Genomic DNA, 20644 nt, shown 5'->3' with positions numbered 1-20644 from the left:
AGTCAAATTTCACATGTGTTTACTTTCAAATATTTAAATGATAGAGATATTCAGTGATTAGCATCGTTTTAGCACCTCTGCCTCTGGTTTTCACTGCTTACTAATGACTACTGCATTTTAATAACTTGCTTTTCAAGTTAAATAAAGGCGCTACATTGTCCTCACATGTAAATTTGAGTACTTATATTACATGATGAATGCACATAGTTCCACGTTGCGTGGCCTCACCTTGAGAGCACGTGTCGACTCAAGCGGCTGTCCAGTTATGCCCACCTGTGCCATGTCATCCGCATGAGCACTGAGCCCGTGGATGAACATGACTGGCCCGCTGAATGTCACATCTTGCAGAGGTACTAAATTAAGGTTTCCATCAACGCGGAAGCCACTTACAGACACCTCAAAGGCCACGTCTTCATTTCCGGCACAGTCATCGAATTCAACTGCAAATAAAAAAATATAGAGAGAATGTCAGATGATTAGTTAGAAAGAAAATTCTCTTTCTCTATTTCCCTCTTTAAAAAAAATGAAGGTTTGCTAAAAGATTCACAGATATTGCGCTGAAAGATGTCCTGAAGCTGAAAATGCACAGCAAAGAATAAATTGGCAGCAATAAAAGTGTCAAAGGATCTCAACTTTACTTGTGCCATAATAGTATTTATGACCTGTTGCCTTGTTTACATTTCAAAGCAGCTGTTTACACAAAAATCATGAATCTTAAAAAACGTGCGTAGAGTGCATACATTATCTCTGGCAATGTCCAAATTATTTCATTAAATAAAGCAAATGAATAAATGTTTAAGTTTTGTTTATGCATATATTTTTAATGGTTTGCATCATGTATTTTGATCTTGTGTGATTAAATGTAGTTTGGCTAAAATGTGATCTGAAGTGCACTAAGATCAAAGAACTGACCAAAGCATCACTAAAAGCCTTAATATTAGTTTACGGTTATGCAAATTTTTTATACCGTAAATGAAAAAGGTTCAGCAATATCTACGTTTCCATGGAGTTGCTTATTGCAAAAAGGAAAGTATACCGCTGAAATGAGGTGAAGAATGATCTCATCGTGTAAATGAAACACTAAATCATATCTCCAAATTAAACGAGTATTGAAACTTGGGTCTCAACCAAGTATGATCATTTTGTAATGCTTTGCTTCCTGGGGGCCTGGACGCATAGTCATTGTTGATGTGGTGTTCATGTTAGACAACTGTGTTTGTTAGGGTTTGGACCTCATACCTGTCATGTTTTGTCTATTTTTGTATGCCTTCCAGTTTTTGTTATTGTTGGTGTGTCCGGGGTTTTATTTTGTTGATTTTAGAATGTGTTTACCTCCCCATTATTACTTCCGGCCACTCGTTCACTCTGATCTCACTCACCTGTGCACCTCGCCCAGCACACCTGATCCTCATTGTCTCTCCACTAATTAAACCCTCTCTGCTTTCAGCATTATTGCGAGTTTGTTAGCCTTTCAGCTGCATATAAGTTTTTTCCCACCTTGATCATCTGGATTACTGACATCTTTTTTTGACCTAGTAAATTTTGCCCCAGCCTGTACCTTGTTCTCTGCGGTATTTGTGTTTTGAACCTGAGCCTGCCCTGGACCTCGTCCCAGCTCATCCCACACCTGTACCTCTGCCACTTCGGACCCCTGGCTTGTAACACCTGCGGTGGCTAATTGGAAAGAATCTACGGTTGCTGTTCCTGACTGCCATCCGCGTGGATTAACGCCCGACTCTAGCTGCAGTCTTACGCTAATAAATTGTGAATGGTGCCTCTGTTCTAGAGTTTGGAATTTTGGGTCTATTTGTCCCCTGGCATGTGACAGTGTTTGTCTAGAGACCACATTTCATGACATTTATGCAGGTATCTTGGTGATTACAATGTTCAAGTTGCAATCACTTGAAGACAAATAATACATTCAGTAAATTGACAGGTGTTAAACAGGAATTGAAAATATGTAAATCCAGCCACAAGAGATGCTATTGTCTTGGTTAGCATGCAAGTGTTTAAGTCATATTCCTCAAGGTAGGGTTTGGCCTAATTCCAAATTGTTAAATATTTTTAGCATGATAACGACTGGCGCTCCCACTGTATTTGAACGATTTGCTTTGAATTAGATGTATTTCTCACATGGGAGCATGTCTCGCCCGACTGAGGCACCTTGCTGCCAGGAATACTAATACACTCCAGTCACGGCCATCCCTTCTCCAACGCCATTGTATCACTCCTACATACTAAACTCACTGTTACAACATGATTCCCTTGCCCTCCCCCACTGTGCATCCTGGAGGGAGGAATCCTACAAGAACAGAAGGCAGCAAGTTCTGATGCATACGTGAGTTGTTGATTGGGGAGGTAGGTGCAACAAGCATTCACACTGTGCTGTGAAACTGTGTCGGTCTCACAGTACATAGCAAAGGCACAACGAGGCTAAAAGTGTCCGCCTTCCAACATATGGTCTTTTATATAACTTGTTTTAAATACCACTTCCATTCGCATTTAATCAAGAATTGTTGCTAGCATACTTACTATAGAGAGTATAAGGATGTCACGATACCAGAAATGTAGTAGTTACCGATACCGATACCATTGAAATTCCACAATTCTCTACACCATTTTGATATTATGGTAAAAATAAACAATAAATCCCAAATACTTAACCGTACACGCCTTTATTAGAAGTAAGCAACAATACTGTGTGCTTATTCAGAACAATCGGATTGTAGCTTGAACGTATTAAAATAAACGAATGTGCATTAAAGTAACAATAGAATAAAATAAAACTGCATGCACTGTAGAGTAAACTTCCAAGTATTAAAAAATTTTAAAAATACTGTGCAACACGGTCATGTATCAAGTATGAAAAAAAAAAAATGTTTTTACTACTAACACACACTGGCAATACTATTTCAGAAAAGGCAGTACTGTACATTTTCAGAATCTTAGTATCGACTTGGTACCGAAGTATCGGTTTTCATTACAGCCCTCGAAAACAGTGCAACATATTCCACCCTCTGAGGCATTCCTGGACGAGAGAGAAATGCCACATTTGTCAAGACAAAAGTACTCTAATTAATTATGGAGGAGTTTGTTCCTTCTTAAAAAACAAACAAACAAAAACACTTAACAGGAGAAAGCATTTGTAAAAGTATAGCTCGGCTTATATTCATATTAAAAGATTGATGAGGTTTTTATTAATTAAGGCAATTGATTTACATTTCAGGCCATTTTTTCACCAAGGATGTCATGCATTATGGAATCACAGGACAGCCATAATAAAAAAAAATATATAAAATATAAAATGAATGAATATATAAATAAATATAAAGAGAAACAAATGAATGAAAAAATAAATACAGGTAGTCCCCAGGTTACGAACGAGTTCCATTCCTATGCTGGCGACGTAACCCAAATTTCCAGATAATTCGGAATTAACCCTTTAAAAACTCAAAATGACCATACAAAAAGTCCAAAAGTATTGTATTTTATTTTTATTTTATTTTATTTTTTTATAATGGTGAAGGATACACTGCCCTCTGGGGACAGCGTTAGATTTGGCTGGACTGTCGTTCAATAATGCTTCCATACAGGAACACTCAAATGTCTCACATGGATAAAGGATAGCTGCACTCTGGTTTGGCCCACATAAGACTGTAAATTGCTTCAGCGAACATATGTTTTGTATGCGATTTTAATTAAGTTTAGAGCTCCACTTTGTGCAGTTACGACTGACTTGCTATGAGTATTGTAAATATGTTAGCATTCATAGCATTTAAGCTAGCAGATTTTTGTAAAGCAAATTAAGATCAATATACTAAATTTACATATTGATGAGACTACATGGACGTTTGAACACCAATCGTTTGTGTCGGGTGTTTTATTGTTAAAATGCACGTAGTTTTGAAAAGATGTGTACATATGTGTCTTACAGTTTTACAAATTCTCAAAAGTGAAGGAAGTAAAAAGCTTGAAAAAAAACCAATTGCTTTATTTGCTGTCTGTCAAGCTGAACAACTTCACATTTAGTGAGGACAGAACGAGTCATGATAATAAAGTAAAGTAAAAAATAAGATACTGTGAGGTACAATTAGATACCGTTTGTGAGACTAAAAAAAAAAAAAAAAAAGTCGAGACAAAATGGCGGACAACTCCGGTGTCGTAAAGTCGAAATCGCATAAGTCGAGTACGTCGTAACCCGGGGACTACCTGTAAATATGAATATAAAAGTATATTTTTTCATAACTTTTATTTTTTGTTATTGAAAATCCCAGACAGAAAAAACAATGACATATTTTGTCATTGACTTTAACTTTCTGTCATTGAAAAATGCAAACGGAAAAAAACTGGCAGTTGTTTTCTTTGCCTTTGACTTTTCTATTTCGCTTGTAAATGTCTTTACATTTGCTTTACAGGAAAGAGTTAGTTATCGATGGCAATACATTTTATTGTCTTGGTGACAGGGTAGTTGGCGGGAGGTGACCCATCAGCCTGCCAGGACTATAAGAATCTGTTATGGTCAGATGAAACCAAAATAGAACTTATTGGTAGAAACAGAGGTTCTCGTGTTTGGAGGAGAAAAGAATACTGAATTGCATCCGAAGAACACCATACCCCCTGTGAAGCATGGGGGTGGAAACATCATGTTTTGGGGCTGTTTTTCTGCAAAGGGAACAGGACGACTGATCTGTGCAAAGGAAAGATGAATGGGGCCATGTACTGAGAGATTTTGAGTGAAAAGCTCCTTCCATCAGCAAGAGCATTGAATATGAGACGTGGCTGGGTCTTTCAGCATGACAATGATCCCAAACACACAGCCAGGGCAACAAAGGAGTGGCTTCATAAGAAGCATTTCAAGGTCCTGGAGTGGCCAAGCCACTCTCCAGATTTCAACCCCATAGAAAATCTGTGGAGGGAGTTTAAAGTCCGTGTTGCCCAACGACTGCCCCAAAACATCACTGCTCTAGAGGAGATCTGCATGGAGGAATAGGCCAAAATACCAGCTACAGTGTGTGAAAAGCTTGCGAAGAGTTACAGAAAACATTTGGCCTCCGTTATTGCCAACAAAGGGTACATAACAAAGTATTGAGATGAACTTTTGGTATTGACCAAATACTTATTTTCCACCATGATTTACAAATAAATTCTTTAAAAATCAAACAATGTGATTTTCTGGTTTTTTTTTCCACATTCTGTCTCTCATGGTTGAGGTTTACCCATGTTGACAATTACAGGCCTCTCTAATATTTTCAAGTGGGAGAACTTGCACAATTAGTGGTTGACTAAATACTTAATTGCCCCACTTTAATATTCGATAACAATAACTACAACTTTGATATCCAGTTCTATGAATGTTCTTGCCTCCACGAAAGCGTTTGGTCAATACAGCTCGTGAGAAGGTCTGGTCTTAGCTTAATCTTACTTAAAAGAACACGTCTGTTTGCTTGGATATTTTGGAGACATGTACAGTAGCTGGAAGTGACGCTGTACATCCTGACTTCTTAATCCATTGGACTCCAGTTGTTTTTTTCAGCTTCGGTAAGGAATATCTGATTTGCATATTCCGTAGGCGCATCGCTTCCCCATTTTGGACCTCCGCCACTGGTTGAGACTTTTCGTCTTCTTTCGTAAAGTTTTATGAAAATAGGTGATCGCAAATCAATTAGGTTAGGTTCATACTGCAGGTCTTAATGCACAATTCCGATTTTTGATCATATCTCTTTTTTTGGTGTGCCCGTTCAGACTTTCTTTGTCCATTGAGCCCGTTCAAGTATCACGCATGCGCACTAATTCGCAGTCCGAGATGCGCTGAGCAAATTGACCCACATGCGCAGGAGCATTAAAGCAAATGACTACACAGTTTGCCCCGACTCCCGGTCGTGTAAACAATCTTGAAATATTGCTCATTTGAAACAGAGAGGAAACCGAGCATTCTCAGGCTTATCCTCAACCTATTTAGTTTTTTTATAACTGTTGTCAAGCTTGCTCCTTCCCCAAAAGTTGCGTTCAAACTTGGCGCTAACGCTAATGAACAACTGCATTGCTACCGTAGCGCCCTGTCACTCTGACAGGAGACATCATTGTTGCATGAATTCCGATTTGAGAGACTTGACAGTTCAGACCGCCACCACATTCTGGAAAAATGTGGTCCAGATCTGTTTTAAAATGGTCCACTTCTATGCGACTTGTCACAATCAGACTGTCAAGTTAATGCCTCACACGAGTCGAAAAAACACGAATAAATTGAATTTGTGCATTAAGACCTGCGGCGTGAACCTAGCCATAGATAACTGGGCATTCGAAAGCTTGACGGAGCTTGCATCTCAATAAGATGTCGAGGACGTATGATTGGTCGATAGCTATTTAGGAGGCGGAGTTTGCGAAAGGTCACTTGCACATATCACAATGCAGATCACCCTAGCCAAATTCATAGGTAGATAAGTCCATACTTCCTCATACCAAGCACGAATACTCTTTCCACTGAGCAAGGTCTTTTCTTCTGTTAGGTCGACAACGAGCTGCACCAACAAATGTGCCGTCATCAATAAGGAAAAAAACAATGCCTGCTAATTGGTGCGAAGACGTCAGCAGTATCATCCTATAAATAGTGCACCTCCCTCCTCTTTACGCCTAGCCATGAAATGATACAAAACATTCAGATTGTTTTTCAGTCATTTGGATTTTTTTCTGGGTTGCAACTTTAGCTGGTTTGCAACAAGCAATTTGCTTAGAAAGTATGCTTAAAGGCTGTCCTAACCAAAGTGATAAGTAGTGCTGCAACGCTCCTCAGTTTTAAGCAGTGAAAACTCCAATGAAAACTAATAAAGGTGGAATTATTTCCCATGTTTAACATATGATAAGGAGTCTCATACAAATTCCCTCTTGTGTGTTCTGTGTGTGCTGCAGTGCCGTTTCATTAGTCAAGAGACAATATGTGACCACAAGACTTCAGGATTTAAAATAATCCCATCCCAAAGTCTTAACGTGAACACAACCCATTTGAAAGTATTTTCTGTGTATTTACTAAGGCCTGATGCTGTCGCAGTCTCCAATTTCTCTAATATTTATTATTATACAACGGTATCCTATATTACTTGGAATAAAAGTTACTAATTAAAACTACCGATATGTGCTACATAGTCTATACAGTTTTTTGGGACACATTTTCAGGTTCATTTGGTTAGAAAGCAGTGACTTTTGTTCATAAATGGTATTAAAATGGGGGGAAATATTTTCTAGGTTCAAATCAACTAAACGTGTGATGTGTAAAGCTGATAATTTTTTGAAGTCATTTTTGGCTCAAGGCAAAGTTTTGTTTTTTGTTTTTTTCGCACAAAGCATGACTTTTTGTGGTGAAGTGAGAATGGTAATATACAGTATATTTATTTGTGAGTGTTCTTTGTTCAGGTGATTTACAACATTAGATGAAGTGATAAACTAAATACTTTTCACATTTAAAAAATATTTTGTGTATGGAGGTGAGGGCGAGAATATTGATGCAAATAAAATTGTGAATATTTATATCGTTGCAGCTTAATTACGATGTCCTCCTTATACCTTTAACACCTCAGTCTATTTTGTCTGAATTTGCATTCCTCTGATGTTGCCTTTATATTTCAAAGAAAAAAATGTTGACAATGGACTGATTGGGTTACTTTTTTTAGGACACCATAACCTTCATGTTCAAACTATTGTTTTCTTTACTGACCAATTATAATCATCATTTTGGACCCAAAAAGGAAAAAAAAAAAAAAAAAAAAAAAACACAAATCTTTTGTCATAATTTGTAATATTGATGTCCCCTTGACAACCAAACATGCTCGACGAACGGTTTTGAAGCTTGATACTATTTATTCAACTAGCTTAGGATAAACATTCAACAGAAAAAAATAAGAATGAATAGTTTTATATTTGACAATTCAACACAAACAGCCGGTATGATCATAGGCGTTTTTGACCATTACACTTATTATGGTAAAAAAAATTTAAAAAAATGTATACAGTAGCGCCACAGTGCAAAATAGTGAAAAAAAAAGTAAAAAAAAACATTTTTTAAAAAAAATATATATACATATTAGGGCTGCTATCGAACATTTTAGTAGTCGATTAATCGATGGACTAGTTAGTTCAAATAATCGAGTAATCGGATAAGGAACATGAAAAATTAAAATACCTGGGCTGAGCCTCAAACGGTATAAATTTATTTTAAAAAATGAGGATCTATGTAAAACAGAAGAACAATTGGCTAACTTACATAGAAAAAGTCCACTAGCTTAAATGCTATAAAATGGTTTTTCACGTTTTTTTACAATGCTCTAAACAAATGGTTCAGACATATATTTCCACATTAAAAAAAAAAGGGCCAAATATACCTATAAACTAAATTATAAATGCATTTAAAAAAACATTAGCTCAAACAAATACTTAACTTACGTTGGTCTTATCAAGGAGCAGTTGGATTCAGCCATGTGAAAAGAGGCAGACCAGAGGGCAGTGTATCCACCCTAATCAATAAAACTAAATGCAAACACTTTCAAAATAAACCATTACAACGCCACTTTAATCAAACGAATACTCGAGGCAAAAAAATTTAATTCGAATATTTTTTTCTAATCGAATACTCGAGTTAATCGATTAATACATACTGGACTGTCCTGAGACAGTCAGGAAATTAGAATATTGTGTATTCTAATTTCCTGAGACAGTCCTGTATATATACACAGGACTGTCTCAAAAAATTAGAATATTGTGTATTCTAATTTTCTGAGACAGTCCAGTATATATATATATAATCATCTATATATATCATCTAATGAAAAAAGGGTTTGGTGGAAAGCTCTTTGTGAGGTTAGGTATTGTACCCATTACCTTATGAAAAGTATATGGCGGAAAACACAGACAAGACTGAAAAAGCAGTTTCTGCTCTTGCACCCTTCTTTAAAATAAATTGCTGTATTTTAAGCTAAAACAGCTTTTGTGTTTGATAGAACAATATGTCTATATGCTGCCATAGCAGATTCATGGCGCATTAAGCCCCCGAACTATTTTTAATTTGTCTGTTTTACCCTAAAAACCACCGTTTACAGACGTCACGCAACCGCTTTTGTTTCAACCCAGCCATAAAATGAAGGTAAGTAATTATATCTATTATTCAAAATGTCCCTCATTTTTAGCTTAGAATCATTATTTGATGTTTAACATTTCATTTAAAAAAACAAAAACGGCTTTAAAAAATTATTCACTCGCATATTTTAAACCTTTAAACAAAGCACGTCACAAGGAAAAAAATGGTGTCTGTAAATAAGTCACGGATATCTACCTCATGACTATCACTTAGTTGTAATTTTTTTTGTTACAGTTGTTACATTTTCTCCGATATGTTCGGTCACAGGTGTCAAACCGATTCCAGAAAGGGCCTAGTGGGTGCTGGATTTTGTTCCAACCAATAACGCGCAGAGAGTTTAACCAATGAACTTCCTGCTGAAACAAGCAGCACCTGACAAAGTTTAACTGATTACACATGTAAAAGATCTAATTGGTGAAAAGGTGTCCTCTTCATTGGTTGGAAAGCAAACCTGCACCCACTAGGCACTTTCTGGAATTGGTTTGACACCTGTGTGTTAGATAATAAATAATCGATCCAAACAAAGAAAAATTGGAAAAAAAAAAAGTTTAAAAGGGTAAATATAAAAAATATTTTTTTTTTTTTTAAATCGACCACCCTTAATGTCTGGGGTTTCTGCATCACAACCCTTGTTACAGTATATCACCATGTTTCATCCATAAAATCCCCACAAAATCCAGCTGTGGCCATTCAGAGCTGTGTCTTGATACTTAGTGATACATGCTACATGGAGTTTTTGGATCGATCGAAACAAGGTAAGTACACGATAATATCTTGTTAAAGTCATGGCGTCTGTAATTCTGCCCTCGCGTGCTCTCACCTCCAGATAGGGTTTTGCTGTTTATTTTTATTATTATTTTTTTTTAAATGCCCTCCTGTTCAAAATTTTCTTCCCCCAGAAAATTGAGATTTTAAGCTTTCCAATGATGTATCACACATGCGTATAGTACAATTTTGAAATTTGGCCAAATTGGGGATCCCAGAGTGGAACTTCAAGTCACCTGAGTGTTTTCCGCCATATACATGCAATCAAGCTTCTTGAACACGCACATCTATATGCAAATTGAAAAGATTGATAGTGAAAAAAAAAATTGATATTGAAAAAAAGTATTTTCAAAAACATTGACAATAAACTAGTTCAGTACAATTTTTTTAGGCATGCCACTCAGTTCCCCCTTGAACAGGACAAAGGCCCACATTGTACAACCCGTCACACAGCCCAGTCTTCCGCCATTTGCGCTGTCAACCTATCACTCTTCCCAACTCATCGACTCATCCGAAAGAAACAACGACAAATCTGGTCCATCCTCTTCCTTGAGTTGTTGAAATAATGCATTAGCTTGCGCTAAATTTAATTTTTGATTCATTCCGCACATTTCAAAGTTGCTCACTCAGTCCAACCGGTCATCGCTCGCTACCCCACCTCCCTTTCCTTCGGTGGCGCCTCGCTCGGCTAGTTATTAAAAATGTTCAAATTACGTCCGTCCTTCTTGACCTCACAATGGCTCCTGGGATATGTAGTCTTTAGTGTTGCTTTTGGTTTTGAAAAAGGACAATAAATGATGGAAATATGGACATAAATTTATGGTCCATGCAGTATTTTAATGCTTGTTTATGAGGACAATAAAACTATTAAACTTAGATGACATTATCTCCCGTTTTACTTGGTTGATTGACTTCAAATAAAACTGTACTTGGACCTCAACTTCCGCGCTTTCAAATGAGACCAACCAGCGGCATGTGGGTGACATAATTACAGTGTGACCAGGCTTCAAAGATGGTATGCATAAATTTGTCGCTGCCGACATGTTCGGTTTTAAGGGGTTAAATAATGGTTGAAATGCATCCAATTACCACAGAGCAGAGGCCGTTATTTAATTAAAAAAAACACCTTTTCATAGGAGCGCGCTGCATTTATTTTTCACTATCAAAAGGACTACTGCGACGGGAGCACGTAAGAGGTCTATAGTATTGAAGGGATTTAAAACCCACTTGTTTTGTTATTCATACAACCCTCCCACTGCTGCTTTGTGAGAACAGTGACTTGGAACACCTCAATCAATTCACATTCTGCCCTTATTATAACAGCACCAAGTGCACAGTGAAGTTATGGTTAATGCTAATGGACCTTAAAATTAATAGTCTGAACTGTATCAGAGCACTCATTTAGTACACTTAACCTTTGTGACTGTTTTGTTGGCTGTCTTTTATCTCTCTAGCTGCAGACAATTTAAAGTCATCCCTCCGGACTGATTCCATTTTTTTTTTTTTTTTTTACTAGACAGACCTTATAAGAGAATATTGAGCGATAATAATACAGAAGTAAGCAGGAAGAAATTGAAGGCATCAGTACATGACAGGACATTGAACATTACCTCCAAACTAAAGAAGCTTCATTTGTAGCCCAGGCTTAGTCTCAATATTCATCTGTTACTTCTCAGTCAACATTAGAGATATATTCATTTCGATGCTTTTTCCAAGCCTCAGATTTATTTCAATAACACACTCTTTAGAGTCGACAAATTGCAGTGCCAAACAGTGTCAGTGCCATTTCAAAGGAAGCCAAAGAGTGTTTGATGGTATTCTAATGCTGTCAGGTTTGGGAGGGAGGGGGTGATTTCGAATGGGGAGCATGGTGAGCTGGCAGCTTTGAAGTCAGACAACAATGACAGAACACAACTTAGCCCACTTACCACCAACACATCCGCTTTCTTTTCATGGTCCTTGCCCACGCAACCGAGCAAAACATGGATTAGGGTCACCAAAATCCCACACTGAAGACAACTACAAAATACAATGTGTAAGTATTTGAAAGTTGGGGATTAAAGTTCACTTTGGGCCAAAACCTCCAGTGAAGACTGAAGATTATGGACTCAAACAATGGGAAAATTTTGGGTGGATATGTGCTGTTATGTTTCAAGAGTATTGTCTATTTCCAAATAACACAGTTATGTGATATCCAGTATTCCTTCTAGTGTGTTATATTTCAAAACAATACAGCAAATTTGATTAATGGATAGGCAGTGTATCACCTTCACTTCTCTAACCCATTCAGTTTTTAAGCGGCACAACTTGTGTTGACAACAATGAATGGATTTTCAAAAGATGTACAGTCAGGGCCTGGTGAGTTAATCAGCATGTGTGCGCATAAGCAGACTACTATTGCTTCTGCACCTCTTGATCTCCGTTTGATGAATGATGCTCTCCAGAATGCTTACAGCAATTAAAGCATAGCTCCTGCTTTGAGGTAATCCGCAGCTCTTTGGCCATTTCCTAATGGGTGCTCTGTGTGGGGACCGGCACCCGTCCGTGGTGCATTAGCTATGGGTTACATTTGCGGACGTGGTACTTCCGGTTGTTTTGCTCGGATTAGTCACAACTAGCATCTATTTTCTTTTTTTTAAATATTTGTGCGAGTGTCCTTGATTATGACACATCAGATTTGTTCACAGAAATAATAAGCCCACACATTACAGAAGATGACTGAAAAACAGACGTCTTTGGACAGCTACGAGGCAACAGAAGTGAATGCACTGCGAGCATCATTCCCCGTGGCAAACCGTATTGTTAAAGCCAAAAAACCTTTCACAATTGGAGAAGAAGTCATTATGCTTGCGAATAAGGATATTTACTGTCAAGTTTTAGCCGAGGCTGCTGTTAAGAAAAAGTTTAATTCAGTGTATGGTGAGTTACATTCAGTGCTTAATTTGTAAATCATAAGGTGCCGGAACGCAAAGTACATATGACAGCGCAGGGATGACGAAACAAGCACAGGTCCTGGAACATATGCAAAAAAATTGTGCTGAAAACAACACGCAAATGCCCACTTGCCATGCTGTGGGATTTATAAGCCTCAATTTCAGATAATATCCATGGTGTAAATTAGAGATGTCCGGATTGATCGGCATCCCGATCGATCACGATCCGATCACGTCATTTTCAAAGTATCGGAATTGGCAAAAAAATATCGGCCATGCCTTTTTTTAATATATATATTTTTTAATTAAATCGTTTTCTAATTGTATTTAACGTTACAGACATAATTTGTTACACTCATCCAGAGTCTTTAATTTAGGTCTAAGGTAGGGTTATCAAAATATCCCGATAATGGTGTCAATTAATTTATTAAGAAATGTGTCACGTTATGATATTTGTCGCTATTAATGTATGCGCTGCGTGACCCTCTCACTCATTGTGGCGCGCAATGTGCAATGATGCCGTTTTTTTCCTATACAGAGAGATAAAAGGCAGCACTAAACGAGTGGAGTGAATTTTGGCAGCCTTTGGAGCCTTCCTTCAATTGGCTATAACCTTGCGTTCCCTCTCCCTATGATTACAAATATCATGGGAAACAATGTGGGGAAGCAAGGTGGCAATTGATCTTTGTCTTAACACCTTAAGTTCCCAAAGCAGAGGAGGTATATCTATTAGTAGCACGACGCACAGTCATGGTTTTACTTCCCATATGGTTCCACTTCCCATCATGCATTGGGGCATGACTGAAGTATCATTTACTTGACAGCTCAACAAATACACTAGATGGCAATATTTAGTCACAATAGACAAAGTGACAAGTCTTTCTATCCATGGATCCCTCTCACAGAAAGAATGTTATTAATGTAAATGCCATCTTGAGGATTTATTGTCATCAAACAAATACAGTACTTATGTAATGTATGTTGAAAGTATATATTCGTCCGTTTTATTCATTTTTTTTCTTAACGCATTGCCAAAATGTATATGATCGGGAAAAATTATCGGGAATGATTGGAATTGAATCGGGAGCAAAAAAAACAATCGGATCGGGAAATATCGGGATCGGCAGATACTCAAACTAAAACGATCGGGATCGGATCGGGAGCAAAAAAACATGATCGGAACAACCCTAGTGTAAATGTTATGACAACAATTTACAAGTATTTAGGCTATACTCTGCACAGCACGGGCAATTGCCCACATAAGCACAGGTGGGACTTACAGTACACAGTCAGCAATTAGTTTCTCAACAGGTCTAACTTGTAAAACATTCATTCATTCATTCATTCATTTTCCATGTCACTTTTTCCTCTTGTAAAACATAAAAAAAAATAAAAAAAATCTGAGATTACTAGGGATGGGAATCGAAATCCGATTCCAATTCGGAACCGGTTCCGAGTGTTTCGAGGCCTCGACATCACAATGAAAAAGCCTTAACAATCCCTTTAACGATTCCTAAAGACGCGTATTGCGTCGTGACGTGTCTTGTTGTCCAGACGCATCAAACTAGCATGGCGCCAAGAACCACTCGCTCCAAAGTTGGACTACACTTCACCAGGAAAGAGTGTGAAAATGAAAGGTTACGACGGGTAAGCACGAGCATTGCAGCCATAAACATAACAATGACAGGACGTAGGTTCAAACGCTCGAAAGTGTGTCTTCACTTCACGAGGAAAAATTACAACAAAGCGACTTGCAGTCATTGCAAGGTGGAGATAACTGCATAGGGAGGGAATAGACTGCACTGTCCTCACCGAGACAGCTATACAGCTAGCTAAACTCCGAAATGACGATACAGAAGACGTTGGTATAATTTGCTGACTTTATTCAACCATCACTTGAAGAGTGAAACTAAAAATAGGAATGAAACAAATCAATTTCGTCCCCAATAACAAACAGGTTTGCATCAACGTAAATCAGCGATGATTAGCTGCTAATAACAGTATGGTTAGCATTCGTTCGCTAGCATTAGCACATCGTTCAAACCACTACACAACTGGATTTAAGTGTCCGATCGCGAGTGGAAACACAACAACAACAACACAAAAGATTATACATACAGGCGTTGCCTCTGTAGATATTAACATTAACAAAGAACGTAGGCTCGTAGAAGTGTTTCCCTCTCTCACTTCGCTCGCTCACTCGCTTGGATGCGGCATTTCTTCGGGTGCCCAAACAGCGGCCCGTGGCCCAAATACGGCCCGCCTCCACATTTGGTCCGGCCATTTTGAATTTTTTTTTTTCTCAATCGTGTTATTTCCTGGCCTTTTTCCTTGAAGAATTCAGAGAGGGTTATTTGGTTATTATCCATTTAATTAATAGTGTTTTTATTATTAATTATTATTATTATTATATTATTTTTATTTTATTTACTTTCATTCTGTGAAGAATCCAGAAAGGGTTATTTGATTGTGGCTTTCTGAAAAACAATATTTTTTTACATTTATGCACTTCTGCAATCATCACACTTTTTTGTTACAAACTGACCCCGGCCCCTCATCAGAGAAGGGAAAAGTTATGTGGCCCTCACAGGAAAAAGTTTGGGGACCCCTGCTTTAACACATATTGCCAAACGCAGAACAACAACCTATCTGCCAATATATACCAATATTTTTTATTTCTATTAGATAAATGTTTCAGTAAAATGTTACACATTCTTGTGTATTTGCCACTTATTGCCACAGTTAACATTGAAGCTTTGGGCCTCTTTTGATCTCGTTGTGAGTTTGTAAGGTTGTGAGTTCTGATTAAACAAACTCGATGCCAATCAAAATGTTTGTTGTTCTTTTTCCCCAAATTAGAATCGATAAGAGAATCGATAAAGAATCGAATCGTTAAGCAATATCGATAATGGAATCGGAATCGTAAAAATCCTATCAATTCCCATCCCTAGAGATTACAATAAATAACACAAACCCATTCTTTTGCGAGTTTAATCCCCCCGTCTTCTCTGGCCCAAAAGTTCCCACCGCCTTGCAAATTGAGCAGCCCAAACCCGAATTTCCCGTAAGGGCACTGGCCTGTTCTTCCGGCTGTTGGTGGTCCACCTGGCTGACTGCTGTCACTGTAGCTGGCCCCCACCCTGGGTGGCGCTGAACCGGACCAGCTGCTGCCATGGTAGCAGCCTCCTGCCCCTGCTAATCTGGTTGTCCGTGAACCTGGCTAGTTGCTGCGGCGCTTACCTCCTGTTGCAACTGCCCGTTAGCATGATCGCTGCAGCTGCCCTCATTGCCGGCTGTTGCTTTTCTGACTCGTTTTTAACCATCTTCCTTTTTTTGAAAAAAGACAGTAAATGAAACTGTCTTTTTGGCATGTTGAAATACCATTTGATCCAGGCTGCTTGCGACCCAGATGCCACAAATTTCCCGTTTTTCTTTTTTTTTAATGTTTTTTTTTTTTTTAATGTCAGGGGCGTGATTTGTTGGTCCAGCTTTTCAGTGCATCACAAATCTCCGACTCTTTCAAATTACGTAAAATTTTGATAAAAAACAACATCTGTAAATTAATTCATGCATATTATTATTTTATTTTATACATATTTTAAATACATTTTTAGATTGTAGTGAATTTTTAACTGAATTAACCTGCGGAACTAATGTTGGCAAGTTGTGTAGTTACCGGGGGGAAGGGTTTGGTTAAAGGAAAAGCCGGAAGTAAAACAGTCTTCTCCCACGAGTGTATAAAAGTGTGACGTGCGTTGTTATTTTGTCCGATTTAAATGGCAATAAAACAATGCGGCTTGGCGCCGTAGTTCGACACTCCTCCTCAGACTCCAGTCCTTGCTCGCCACGATACTATTATTATTTTCTATACACAAGAGGTGCCGGATCTGAACAAAATAAGTCCCAGAACACAGCGAGGCCAAAATCAAGAGGTGCCGGATCTTGCTCCGGCAGGTACCGGCAAAAATTAACCCCTGGTTACATTTTTCCTGCACTTATTGTTCGTTTTTAGCCCCGTCGTGTTTTTCTATTATTTACTGTAATTTTCTGCCACACATGGAAAAAAAAGGGTCCACATCACACCGGTCCATGGTGCAAAAAAAGTTGGGGACCACTGCTCTTAAGAGCTCAAAAGCATTTACCATGACCAAAAACAGCTGGACTTTATGTACATTTTTTGCATTGTCATATAATCAAAAATGCAATGAAGTAATACTTTATAGTCTTAAAGGCTTCAGATTGACAAATGTTACCCAAGTCACAATTACTTTTAACAAGGTTCTCAATGGTTAAGCCAAAATTTTCCCATTTTAAAAGTCAATACAGAGGAGAAGAGAGTAAAAGTTTGCTCTAAAGAATTGTGTGCCTAACACTTGCAAGCGTTTTCAAGTAATTCACGCAAAATTCAAGGATTTTTCAAACCTTGAAAACACAGCATTCATATCCAATCATTGTGAAGAATTTCAAGCGCCTGTATGGACTCTGAATGAATAAATGAATCAATAAATGAGTGTATGAAGTAAAAGATTGTACAGAAACCGCAAAGACAAAAAAAAAAAAAAGATCATTTAATTCAATCAGCGCCATTTGGTTTCAATCTCAATTAAAATACCACAGGTACGGAATGCTTCAAAGAGCTCAGTGTTTTTTTTTTCCAACCACAATGAAATATTGAAATGTTTCTGTCAAAATATATCATTATTTGGCATTTCCAGGGTAGAAAAATGTATCAATGTAATGAAAAGAAGTGTCAATCAAATGCTTTTCATATCGTCTGTTATGGCACCTTGAGGGCAAATTTGCATGGTATGGAGACTGCTATAATAATAGCGGGCAACACCGAAATGGAATATGCTGTCAATTCCCGTACTTTGACAACATTCCATCCTACGATGCCGACACAAACGGTTATATTTTCCCCAGCAGCAAACCAGAATCATTGGAACGCTCCAACCATTTAATTTAAAAAAAAAAAAAAAAAAAAAAAGGTCAAAGTATTACAAGCAACACCGTGGAGTGCTGACATATTTAGTTGAGGTACAGAGATCATGATTTGAATCAACAGCTTAAAAATATGGTAAAGGTAATTATGATGACAAAGTGGCATTTAATAAGTGGATCAGTCACCAACAGTTTAAGTGGCTGATGAGTAACTCCACAAACAGTGCACAGTCAATAATAGTTCGGGCTTCAAATGCCTAATTCCAATCATACGTTACTATCTCTCACCATGTTCTATCCGATGGTTTGTTTGCTTTGCCAAATACACTCTGATCAGAAAGCCTCAAAATCCAGGGTGGAGTCTTTTCAACAAACTTCCTTTGCTGTGGCCTGTTTTAAAACTAATTATATTTGAAAAAGGAGGAACACAACACACTTCCGGCTCCAGACCGCAGAGGGACACTTGGCCAAAGCAGACATCATTTACACTGCTGGCCAAAAGTATTGGCACCCCTGCAATTCTGTCAGATAATGCTCTCCCAGAAAATGATTGCAATTACAAATGCTTTGGTAGTAAAATCTTCATTTATTTTGCTTGCAATGAAAAAACACAAAGAGAATGAAAAAAAAAATTAAGTCATTATCATTTTACACAAAACTCCAAAAACGGGCCAGACAAAAGTATTGACACCCTCAGCCTAATACTTAGCACAACCTTTAGACAAAATAACTGCGAACAACCGCTTCCAGTATCCATCGATGAGTTTCTTACAATAATCTGCTGGAATTTTAGACCATTCTTCTTTGGCCAACTGCTCCAGGTCTCTGAGATTTGAAGGGTGCCTTCTCCAAACTGCCATTTTCAGATTTTTCCACAGGTGTTCTATGGGATTCAGGTCTGGACTCATTGCTGACCACTTTAGAAGTCTCCAGTGCTTTCTCTCAAACCATTTTCTAGCGCTTTTTGAAGTGTGTTTTGGGTTATTGTCCTGCTGGAAGACCTATGACCTCTGAGGGAGACCCAGCTTTCTCACATTATGCTGCAAAATTTGTTGGTAGTCTTCAGACTTCATACTGCCATGTACTCAGTCAAGTAGCAGTCCTCCGCCATGTTTGACAGTGGGGACTGTGTTCTTTTCTTTGAAGTCCCTCGTTTTTTTTCCTGTAAACTCAAATGTCAATGCCTTTTCCCTAATAGCTCTACTTTTGTGTCATCTGACCAGAGAAGATTCTTCCAAAACGTTTTTGGTTTTCTCAGATATGTTTTGGCAAACTCAAGCCTGGCTTTTTTGTTTTTGGGTCAGAAGTGGGGTCTTCCTGGGTATCCTACCATAAAGTCCCTTTTCATTCAGACGCCGACGCATAGTGCAGGTTGACACTGTTGTACCCTCAGACTGCAAGACAGCTTGAAATTGTTTGGATGTTAGTCGAGGTTCTTTTTCCACCATACGCACAATCTTTCGTTGAAATCTCTGGGCAATTTTTCTTTTCCGTACACATCTAGGGAGGTTTGCCACAGTGTGCCATGGGCTTTACACTTATTGATGACACTGCACACGGTAGACACAGGAACATTCAGGTCTTTGGAGATAGACTTGTAGCCTTGAGATTGCCCATGCTTCCTCACAATTTTGCTTCTCAAGTCCTCAGACAGTTCTTTGTTTTTTTTTCATTGCTCTATGCTCAATGTGGTACACTCAAGAACACAGGACAGATGTTGAGTCAACTTTAATCCATTTTAACTGACTGCAAGTGTGATTTAGTTATTGCCACCACCTGTTATGTGCCACAGGTAATTAAAAGGTGCTGTTAATTACACAAATTAGAGAAGCGTTACATGATTTTTCTAAGGGTGCCAATACTGTTTTCCGGCCCATTGTTGGAGTTTTGTGTAAAATGATAATGATTTAATTCTTTTTCCATTCTCTTTTGTGTTTTTTCATTGCAAGCAAAATAAATGAAGAACTTTACCAGTTGGCGACTTAGTCACAAGTTCAGTAGATTATCAACTTGCTCTGTGTAAGTGCAGCAGGTTATGTTCCGGTTAAGAGCGCAGAGGTTGATGACATAGCTATCTCGTGGCTACAGTGCACTTCACTACAAGCATCATTTTTCTCCACGCTAAAACGAAATAACAACATCTGACAAACAGCAAACAACCAATTTATTTACTGATTCAACTAGATCCGAAAACTCTTTGCCAATCTTAAGGCATAGGAAGAGAATGTTAACTTTTAAATGGGAAGGTGTGGGACAATATGAGTGTCCATATTGTATTTTTCTCCGAATTATTATTTTTAAAGATACACGATAATATCGGTTACCAATAATTATCGGCCGATAATGGCCATTATGACGTCACACAGATAATCCAGATAAAAAAAATTCAACCGATAATGCAATCCGATAATTATATACTATATTTAGCCTCCAAATGTGCATAACCGAAGAATTCAGCACCGCTGCCTCCTCAACCCCTCCCCTCTCTGAAGCCCCTGAGTAAGGAGGGGTTGAGGAGGCAGACTTACCCAACAGAAGCAGTTTGAGATAATGGCAGCGGTCACTAGCGTGGCTGGATTTGTGTAAAAAAAAAACGACGCTCTTGCCATCTGCAAAACATGCACTGCAGAAGTTTCACAAGGCGGAAAAAAGCGTCCACATTCAGCCCAAAGCGGTGGTAAAGTCCATGTAATGCTAAACACCGGCACAAAACCGATAGTCGACAAGTAGCCGTCTTCCGACGGAGCCCGCCGCTCTGGCCAGTCCTTGCAGGCCGCCGCCGCCTCACCCTAAGCGGGGCAGGTTTCTCGAGCGTTCCCCCACGCCGTGCGCCTCCGTCCGGAGCAGAGTCAGGCCCCCGAATATGCCGCCACTCATCGAG

The 20644-nt window shown here is 38.5% G+C and overlaps 1 protein-coding gene across 1 annotated transcript in view; it reads right to left on the bottom strand.

The window, feature by feature from the left end:
• Positions 1–20644, bottom strand: part of cdh13 (cadherin 13, H-cadherin (heart)) — a 399871-nt gene that overhangs the window by 264287 nt on the left and 114940 nt on the right. Inside the window, exon 3 of the mRNA XM_057837307.1 lies at positions 274–440. Coding sequence (XP_057693290.1) covers positions 274–440 — 167 coding nt within the window. The remainder of the gene's footprint in view (positions 1–273; positions 441–20644) is intronic.

Source organism: Corythoichthys intestinalis, chromosome 5, assembly GCF_030265065.1.
Source record: "Corythoichthys intestinalis isolate RoL2023-P3 chromosome 5, ASM3026506v1, whole genome shotgun sequence".
Taxonomy (NCBI): Eukaryota; Metazoa; Chordata; class Actinopteri; order Syngnathiformes; family Syngnathidae; genus Corythoichthys; species Corythoichthys intestinalis.
Note: the sequence above shows the minus strand (reverse complement) of the source record. Positions and strands in the feature narration are given on the sequence as shown.